The following is a 10711-nucleotide window of genomic DNA, read 5'->3' on the forward strand; positions in this document are numbered from 1 at the left end:
TGGTCTGCATGTCTGAATAATACTTATCTGACAAAAACAAATGGCAGCTAACAGCACAGTGAGTCAGAATATGAATAATTATCTAAACAGCAGCTAGGCCAGACATGGATCTGGCCAGGGTCACCCGAAACAGACAAGTTCTGTTAGAACTGCTCCTGGACAGTACAGTTTATTTGTGTCAGGCAGGTCATCAGTACACATCATCACAAAAATGTCATTAGAATGTTCTGAAGGTTCCATTTGGTGATGTAATAATGAACTGAATGGCTAGTTCATGTAAATTCTAGATCTGTAGATATATTCTAGATCTATAATTCTGAAATGACTTGCAGAAAAACTCATTCTTCAAAGTAGTTATTTATACAGTCTATGGTTAACAAGTGATACAAATGATATTTCAACATCTACAGCAGAGTGTGTGGTAATTTGAGAACCCCCATTGGTACTGTTCTAGGAGCTGAGTCTAGAAACAGTTGCTATCTGCAGCTACAGCATACTGTGTGTGTGAATCTGTCAACCCTCATTAAAGTCCTTCAGGAGTTGAGTCTCAAACCATTGAAACCAAACCAAAACCATGTCTCAACAGTTAGGCCATACCTATTATGTGGTCACTAAGTGGAGTTGTGTTTGAGTGATGTGGGATGTGGTCAGTATTGGATCTGACTCTCGTTAGCCAGTGGTGGCTGTCTGAACGTAAACAGTGCAGTGTGTCGATGTGTTCACTTCCTGCTCCAAGTGCCCATGGGAACACTGATAAATACTTTGAATAAATTATTCAGTGATAGAAAAATAGCTCTTCAGTATTAAATGCTTTATAGATTCACCTTAAAAATGTCAGGTTAGTGCATGTTTAAAGTTTTTTTTTTGGTTGATGTTTCACTTTGATTTTTTTACTTAAATAAAATTAGAAAAACATAATACTCCTTCTTAGTCACCCAAAGTCCACCCCCCTTCCCTAGAAAAAAAGATTGCTGATTGCGTCACTCTGGGCAACCCTACAGCATAGTTCATGGCAAGCTGGGGCTCTCATCTTTAGCCACATCTCAACAATCCGCTTGATCCGCGCCATCACATGGCGTCGGCGTCAGCAGCTGTGGCTTCGTGTTATCGTCTCATATCTTGTTGTCGAGCATCTCCAGGAAGAGCTTGTGCATGGGCACGCGGCGCTCGCGGTGCAGCCGGGAGAAGGTGTCGACGGCGCGCGCCGCTGTCTGCCGGAGCAAAGGCAACGTCATGAGCAGCCGGCCGGCGCGGTGAGGCTCCACGGGGTGCTGACCGCTCTCGTGCTCCTGCAAGGCCTCGTGGAGAGCGTCACGGAAACGCTGCACCGCCTCCGCACCCTCCAGGTTCGCCGCGTCTGTCGGCACACACACACACACACACACATTTAATTATCTATTCATATAGGCACACACACTGAGTAAAATCAAAACACAGGACATACATACTAAGGTATGGCTGAAGAAGGAAAGAGTCACTGACTGTACCCACACACACACAAACACACACACATGCATACTCCACATTACTTACCAAGGTCAAGAGGGGCCTCTAGGCAAGCTAGGGTGGGTGTGATTCTCACCCACTCCACTGCACACACACACACACACACACACACACACACACTCAGGCATACACACACACACACACACACACACACACACACACTCAGGCATATGCAGGTCCCCTTCCTCTTGTTGCTCTCAGTGTCAAGTCCCATTGTCCACCCCATTTGTTCCCCAAACATGCTTTAATAGGCACTGCAAGGGCACCTCCAGTCAAAACATTCTGCTTTTTGTTTTCTATTATGGTCATTCCACCCTGGTAAGCATGTGGCCTGTGTGTGTGTGTGTGTGTGCGTGTGTGTGTGTGTGTGTGTGTAGTAGTGGGACACACTGTGCGTAACCTCCAGGAGAAATGGGCTCGTGAGAGAGAGACAGGGGCTTGGGAAAGACGGGCAGAAATGATTTATTGATCTCTGCTGTGCCCTAGAGCAGAGAGGCCTCCTCACAGCTCATGTATTGATCGCTACTCTCTCGGCCCGTCCCATGATGAGAGAGAGGGGGAAGAGAGAGAGAGAGAGAGAGATACAGGGAGTGACTCAAAGAGGGCTTGACCGGAGAGGCCCATCTCCCCCTGTCCTGATGACTAGCGATCACAAGAACAATGCACTTCACTACGGTCAATCAAAACCATTTTGCCTTCCTTGTGCTCTGAGAAAGCCTTTCAACAGGCTCTGATGGACAGCCCTGAGGCTGGGACTTAATTGGGCCATTTTTGGCGCTCATTCTGTTTTCTTTTGGATGGGACTGCTTGCCCTTAAGTTGTCCTTGGCCACAAACACGGGTGCTAAGTCTGCTTCGAGCAAGTGTCTGCCCTCTGCCCCCTACATGCCACGGACGGCAACCCAGTTTAAACTAAGGGGGTGTGAGGCGTCTGTGTCCTTTATACCCGTAAGAGCAGGCTAGATCTTTCAGGCTGTTCTGATTCTACTGTAGGCACGATACTGCTGTTGTGATCCTACTCTGCACCAACTTCCCAGTCATTACTGAATGGCTCTGCAATGCACCTGCAACACTTTGCAACAGTGTGTTTGCTAGCCATGTGTCTATGACCTTGTGATGCATCTACACGCGACAAAAGCATAATGTGTAAAATTATGGGTGTGTATTTTGTGTGTGTGTGTGTGTGTGTGTGTGTGTGTGTGTGTGTGTGTGTGTGTGTGTGTGTGTGTGTGTGTGTGTGTGTGTGTGTGTGTGTGTGTGTGTGTGTGTGCGTGTGGTGTGGCGTGTGTGTGTCTTGTGGCAGCGTGTGTGTCTTGGCGTGGCGTGCGCGTGGCGTGCGTGTGTGAATGTGTAAAGGTAGATGGTGTGTGTGTGTGTGTGTGTGTTGAAAGTAATTGTGGTGAATAATTACTTAATATTAATCTTAGACTGGCAAACTTCAGGAAAACTCAGGAATCAGGTTTATTCTGTTACAAGCAGAGAGGGTACAAAAAATGGTCTATGGTCTACGTAGCCTAGGCCATGGCACAAAGGCCATGGACTCTGTTGGATCACCCTCTCTCTCTCTCTCTCCCTCTCTCTCTCTCTTCCCCAGTTCTCCATCCTTCTAATCCTTAGTCTTACAATGCAAGTTAATCACTTTTGTACGGGTTAAACAAAGGAAGAAATTTGGCGCCAAAACAAGCCAACATGGTCGGTTCTCCACTTGGCATCAGACACACCTACTCACACCTACTTCACACCTATCTGAAGAACATGAGGAGAGATATCTTATATATCAGAAATATCACTTATAGAATGTTCCAAACATTCTCACAATCAAATCATTACAACCCTTGTACTGAGACTATTACAATGATACCAAACATGAATATATTTACATTTCATGACACATGGATTCAGTATAGCCAGGAAACATCCTTTGTCTTGTGGATCTGATAGTCCTTGGAACCAGTACATTAGCATTTCATTGGGGGAGGGGAGGATGTCTTTGTTTAATGCCAAGAAGGGCCACATGGCTAACTGAAACTAGTCTAGAAATTAAATTATTTTTAATTTTAACCGTAAAATTATTGCTATCAGTGTGTGTGTGTGTGTGTGTGCATAAATGCATATTTGTGTGTGTGTCTGTTTGTCTAACAGCACATGCATGTGTGTATGTGCATATGGGTGTGTGTTTGTCTATATGTCTGTCTGTCTGTGTGTGTGTATAAGTACCTGCATGTGTGTGTGTGTGTGTGTGTGTGTGTGTGTGTGTGTGTCTCACCTGCGTTGGCGAGGGTCATGGCTTTGAGGGTGACCAGCTCCTCAGGGCTCAGGCCCATCTGCTGGTACTTGCGCGTCAGGTGACGCAGCGTGGTGTAGAGGTCAGCCAGCCCGGCCGCCCGGCACTGGCCCTCGGCTAGACGCAGGTTATCGGCAAACACCAGCTCGTCGGCGGAGCCGAGCGAACGCGACACCACCGACAGCACCAGCGCCTCCATCCAGCCGCCTTGCAGCAGCGCCATCTGGTCCACCAATGAGAGTGCAGAGAAGCCTGTCGAGGGAAGGGTTGGTAGCCAATCAGAAGGTGTTTACATGATAAACAAACATAAGGTGAGGCTTGGGGTTGGGTCTGGGTTTGATTAACAGATATATACATAGATAGATAGATAGATAGATAGATAGATCGATAGATATTTTATTCTTCTAAAGGGAATTTGGTTTTGGTTTTGAGCCCAGTCTTGAGCAGAGGTGGTGTACCTGGGATGTTCTTGGCCCAGCCGATCATGACGAGCAGCTCTCTGTTGAGGAGGTCACAGAGGGTGAGCAGGGTCTTGAGCTCAGCACTGCCCCCGGAGGATGAGTCGGGGATAGCACACAGAGGCGCCGGCTCAGACACCAGCAGCTGGGAGATCATTTTGTTGCCTAGGACAGGACGGAGAATTTTTTCTTTGAAATGGTGGATAAAAATCAGCATCCCAAATAAAAGAGTAAACACATTTTCTACTACTAACCACCATTAAAATTACATTTTACTAATAACTATAGAAATTAATAAGTTATTCCATTAGTTTGGGAAAGTTGATATCTGAGGTCTGGTCTCTTACCGATGGGTTTGGCCGGATGTAAGAAAGGGGTTTTGGTATAGAGCGTCAGGCCACAGTCCACTCTGCGCTTGTACTTCTGTCGGCCTCCCCTCACTCGGTCCATACGGACACCTGACACAGAGCAAACACCACAAGTCACACTCACTTCAAGTCAAAACAGATTTATCATTAGTGAAATATAAGTATAAGGTGCAAAGGTATAAGGTACACCATCATTGTCAGAGGTCACATCATTGTCAGAGGACAGAAAAGTTTGGGAGAAGTAGAAATCTAACACTGTTACTTTAACTTAAGGGAAGCTGAGTCTCTGAACTGTGGGTTCATGGACTCCTCAGAGAAGATATACCCTCCATACCTCATCACAGACACTTCTGAGCCACATTTGAGTTATCAGTGACCAGCACCAAAGTCCCCTGCCCTGGCCAGTCTCCTGTACATATGTACTAGGCCCAGTGTTTCCCATACATTGACTTATTTGTGGCGGCCCATCACAATATCAACATTGACCACCACACAATGATTTTCCAGGTTGTACTAAAATGTGCTTAAATCTGGTTAGCATCATAACCACACTGTGCTAATTGTTAAAAGTTAATTCTGCAAACCAATCACCACAAATGGAATTCAATTCTGTGGGAAACACTGAGGCCCTAAGTCATGTCGGTAGACTGTGCAGTTGTGGTGAGGGTGTTGGGTGATGTACGCCCTATGTCATGTCGGTAGGTGTGCAGTTGTGGTGAGTGTGTTAGGAGATGTAGGCCCTATGTCATGTCTGTATGGTGTGCAGTTGTGGGGAGTGTGTTTGGAGATGTAGGCCCTATGTCATGTGTGTAGGTGTGCAGTTGTGGGGAGTGTGTTGGGAGATGTAGGCCCTATGTCATGTGTGTACTGTAGGTGTGCAGTTGTGGGGAGTGTGTTGAGAGATGTCACATACCCTCCTTCATCATGCCTGCACGCAGACACTTCTGGAAGCGACACGCCTGGCAGGACTTCCGCCGGCGCTTGGTGATCTCACACTCGTTTGTCACAGGGCAGGTGTACTCAATGTTACCTGGGAAAATACACACACACACACACACACACACACACACACACAGTTCACACACAGTTCACTAAAATGACCACACTGAGGTTCACATATAAGGTCTGATACCTAAACATGAGAAAAGGTTTTGGACCACTCCATAACATCTGTGCTCCCAGGCGTGTTCCCTTTTTATGTCTTTTTCCCCTTTTTTATCATCTGCTGTTATAATCATGTTGTGCTTCTATGCCGCTTTCCTCGCCTGACACCCTGGGCCTTCACACAGCAATCCATAGCAGCTCCAGACTATGAGTCGGCCTATTGATTGGCACTGGCCCATGCTGGCTTAACGAGACACTGGACAGGACAGAGGCTACAAGTTTGAGGCTGGCAAGACAAAAAGCCTCTAATAGACTATTGACTGCTCCACTCCACTCCACATAACACACACAGAGAGAGAGAGGCGACACTAGGCTCCCCTTGATTCTTTTCTAAGAGCGTAAGTACCTCAATCAATGAGCCTCCCCCTAAAAACAACACACACATACACACACTAGGATTAGGGAATCCATTACCCGGCAGTGACTCTTCATCAATATATTGATAGTTGTTCAGACAGTGCTGTGTGTTGGTGAATTAGATCAAATCTGGTCATGCTTCACAGCTCTCCTTAATGTGTTAAGCAGAATGGCCATTTTTTAAAAGCCATAAAGGCACTAAGCTGTGTGTTTCTAGCAAGGTTAGTAGCCTAAATGTGTTCCATTGCGAAATACAAACGGTTACCCAAATGAACTGGAACACTTTAGGCTCCAATGCTCCAAGTAACTGAATAGGAGCTAATTGGCATCTAATTAGTCCAATGAATATGACACAGTAATCTCTCTGTATTCCTTTCATAATCACCATTCAAGCGCCCTGGTCAAGAACCCATCCAACAAACTTGTGGCAAATGTTAAGGACTACAATAGCTAGGCTACATCAGACCAAAAGTGAACACAGACAGTCTAGTAACATCCAAATCGGGGCAACAACCACACAATTACAGGCCGTTAAGGAGCATATTGAGTCTTCACACGAAAATCAATCACATAACAAGATGAACTGACGTAAAAATATCGAATGTCTGATTTGGCTCAGGAACCCCCCCTTACTAGATTATTGATTATTTAATTAATTAAAATCGGCATAGTTGTCACATGCCCTACATTCACTCTATTTCTCCGGTTCTCTCTCTCTCTCTCTCTCTCTCTCACACACACACACACACACAATGTTAATAGGCTACAAACTTTTTGATAGCCTACCTTGAATGGTTCTCTTGAAGAACGCCTTGCACGCTTCGCAGGACGCGACCCCATAGTGATATCCAGATGCAAAGTCTCCGCAGACTAGACAGAGCCGCTTGTGTGCAGAGCCAAGCGTGGACGCGTATTCCCCAGCGAGGCGAACCACATCTCCGCCAACCGACAGCCCGCCACTGCGCTCCGTATGGTAGTGATGGGAGCTGGATCCGGGCGGCGTGCAGCTGCCTCGGCTGCTGCTGCTGCTGCTACTAGAGCCGGGCGAGTCGGGGTTGAGGGACTGGGTCTGCGAGAAGAAGCTGTAACCGCTGCTTTCCGATGTACCGGCAGGGCTGAAGGGGGAGTTACTGTCCGGGGGGAAAGCCGGGCTCGATGGGTCCGGTTTGATGCAAGGTTCGAGCGGCGACGGAGGCCCGTCGGTCGTGGTGGAATCCAAGAAACTAGAAGGTGGTCAAGATGGGACACACGGTTCTCAAGTTGCTGTGCAGATAGGCTATCCTACGTTTAAATTACACCTGACTCTTACAAAAACGGGATGATCAACAGGCAGATGGTAGGCTACGCAGATCTAGCTTCAAACTAGCCTGCCTACAGTTTTGTTGCTTTCTCTTTGGAACCGGGCCCCCAGTCTACTCTTTCTGTTATCCTGTGGCAATTAAAGACTATTGATAACCATTCCTGGATTTGTTAAGTAGGTCTAGGCTATTGACTTTAAGTTGATTTGCTGGTTTGCTTTGGAACTTGGCACTGAAAACATGTTCCCTATAGGCTTTGTTTTTCAGTGAGACTTTTCAATGTCTATAGTCAATTAAATTTTTATATGACATTTTTCATATTCAAAACCTAAAAATCAGGTCATGGTTATACTAATGCCACAGAGGTTGACAAAAACCAGCAACCAAGAAACAGAGGAAGATGTTCACACAACACTGAACCCTAACAAGACATCCCAAACAAACACAAGTATCTGATTAGGCCTATTTATAGTGTCGCAATCTATCCTTCATATAAAATGCATGTCTGTATTTTTGTGTTGTAAAATGTTTAGTTCTTAGAAGCAACTCACTGGTTGTGCTGGCTGAGAAAGTGGAAGTTCTCTGTCAGACAGAAGCCTTTGAGGTCCATTCTGAAGCAACACACCTGCCGGTAACGCCACACCTGTGTGTCTCTTTACTCCAAACACGGAAGAGAGTCGAGATGGAGAGATATGGCTGAGAAAGAGAGAGAGAGGAGGAGAGGAGAGGTGTGGCGGGGAGAATGCTGACACACGAATATGAGCTTCGGCGGGGGTGAGCTGGTTTATTTAAGCGATGGCTGTCGAAGAGAAGGGAGGGGCTGGACAGCCTAATCCAGCGAGGTGGGGTGGGATGTGTGTGTGTGTGTGGGGGGGGGGGCATTGGGGGGTTGGCAGTTGGGTGGGTTGATGTGGGACATCATCATCTTCCACAGTCACAACAAGAACTCCACAAAACATTACAGGAACACAGTATTGTTCGTATGTTTCTGCATGTATGTACTGTATGTGTGTATGTCTGTGGTGGGACTGGCCTGCGTGTTGTGTGTGTGTGTATGTGTGTGTGCACAAATCATTACAGGAAAACTATAGCAACAAAAAGCCCTGTAACTTAGCGAAAGACGCATGATTCACTGGGTTGAAGTTGCGCAATGCAACTTATTCTTGTATGTCTATGTCTTGAGAGTTAACATGAGTGGCCCAGTTGTGTGTGTATGCAAATATGGCTGGCCTGGTTATGAATGTGTGTGTGTGTGTGTGTGTGTGTGTGAATATAGCTGGCCTGGTTATGAGTGTGTGTGTGTGTGTGTGTGTGTCTGTGTGTGTGTGTGTCTGTGTGTGTCAAGAGGATGAGCTGAGTAATCTAATTAGCCCCCAAACAGCCCAGCTCAGTAAATTATGCTGCGCTGTCCACTTCATCTGTCTAATTGAGAGTGAGTGGCGGATATCTGTGTCATGTTATCAGCTGGATGTGATGTGTGTGTGTATCTGTCTGTGTGTGTGTGTGTGTGTGTGAATATGTGTCTGTGTGCAAATCTCTCATTATACCTGATGTGTGCATATGTGTTTAACACCACTGATATTTATGTATATTTAAAATGTATGTTTTTGTATGTGTGTTTTGTGGACTTTAATATGTGTAAGTAAGTACACATCTGTGTGTTTCACTGAGTGTGTGTATACTTTGGGATAGGTCTGGCCATCTTTGTTTTGTTTTGCCTTGTAGTTGGTCAGGTGTGGGGGTATTCTGTGTGGACCGGCTGGTTTGTTGGCCCTCCATGTTTGTTTACCCTGTAAACAAAACAATAAACATGACCAGAGCTACTGATGATATGGCTACAAGGGAATTCAGATGTATCGCTGACACTGAATTGGCCCTCTAAACAAAAGGTGTGTGAGGTCACTTGTTTAAGGTGTGTTTCTGTTTTCTCTGTGTGTGTGTGTGTGTGTGTCAAATGCAAGGCTGATTCTCAGAATCCAGAAAAGGACTGCACTGATGCTTGTTATTCCTGCTGTAAACTAGATCATTAACACATGGTGCAGTTCAGATGGGATCTCAGCTTATGATGAGTTGAGAACTGTTCAGGCAACTAAAACAAATCCAAACTAATAAATGATTTTGTTCTCATCTCTACATAATTTGGAAGTGGGAACTATCACCATGGCTATTTCTAATCCAAATATTATTACCATATATTAATAAAAACATGAATTATTAAATGTTAAATGTAATGTATGTTTATTTGAGAATAATTAATGTCAATCTATTAATTCAATTTTGTTTTGAAAATGAACGTTAAGGGTTGTTTTAGGACATGTTTGAGCATGCCTGTAGGCAGCCACTCTGAAGTAGTCAAAGGCGATTCAAAACGAGTCAGAAAAGTCGAGACAGGACCAATCGTCAAAATTTCGGTGTCCACCACTCTAGTTCATCCAAAACAAACCAGAAAAGGGACTCAAAGTGCTAAATACCGGAATTTTCCTTTAATTTACGTTCCACTCTTGCTTATGTCTTGCTTGCAGTGTAAAAATGTAAGTCTAGAGCCATGGAGCCCATGAGTGAATGATAAAAAGAAACGCAGACAGAATGTGAGGGAAGCCCAGAGAGAGATAGAAGGCCCGAGCTTGGCAGCGATATACTGTAGGTAGTGGGAAGCTACATCAAGGCAGCGATATACTGTAGGTAGCGGGAAGCTACATCAAGGCAGCGGTATAGCGGGAAACTACATCAAGGTGGGGACTTCCCTGAGTGAGACCTCTCCAAGTGAATTTGAATAAACCAATCACCTGCAACCAGTGTTAAATTCTGATACTATCTATCTACGTATCTTTTATTAATTAACTTCGGCTTGACTCTGTCCACTTTGTGTGTCTGACTTGGCAAGCTCTGGCAAGAGTGTACATGCACTGTCGGCAAGATACGTGTGTCAAACTCACACCCGCGGTGTTGGATGAAGATGATGATGGAGAAGCTGCTGTTGAGAGGGGAAGATGGACAGAGTGTAACAGTTGTCAAGGAGACAAAGGGATGAAGAGACATAAGAGGATGGAGTGAGAAATGGTGTGATGCTGAGCGTTAGATAGAGACATAGTGCACAGGATAGAGTGAGAGAGAAGGAGAAAAGAAAGAGAGAAGGTGAGGAGGGAGGAGAGAGGGTAGCTGGCAGTCAGTAGGTCAGTTGTGCTGGAGGGGCAGGCTAATTACCTTGTGAGCGGGCAGGGGGCATGAGATTGTGCCCAAGGTGTGTGTGTGTGTGTGTGCCAGCCCAGGCTCCAGG

The 10711-nt window shown here is 45.7% G+C and overlaps 1 protein-coding gene across 1 annotated transcript; it reads right to left on the reverse strand.

Annotated features, from left to right (window-relative positions):
- Positions 1-951: 951 nt before the first annotated feature.
- esrrd (estrogen-related receptor delta) lies at positions 952-8177 on the reverse strand. Its single transcript, XM_048265576.1, has 7 exons — positions 7986-8177; positions 6923-7359; positions 5529-5645; positions 4595-4705; positions 4248-4412; positions 3772-4041; positions 952-1357 (listed from the first exon to the last, which is right to left on the reverse strand). The coding sequence occupies exons 1-7, from the start codon at positions 8042-8044 to the stop codon at positions 1113-1115; spliced, it is 1404 nt and encodes a 467-aa protein (XP_048121533.1). The 5' UTR covers positions 8045-8177; the 3' UTR covers positions 952-1112.
- Between the last annotated feature and the right edge of the window lie 2534 nt (positions 8178-10711).

This window comes from Alosa alosa, chromosome 15 (genome assembly GCF_017589495.1).
Source record: "Alosa alosa isolate M-15738 ecotype Scorff River chromosome 15, AALO_Geno_1.1, whole genome shotgun sequence".
In the NCBI taxonomy this organism is placed as follows: Eukaryota; Metazoa; Chordata; class Actinopteri; order Clupeiformes; family Clupeidae; genus Alosa; species Alosa alosa.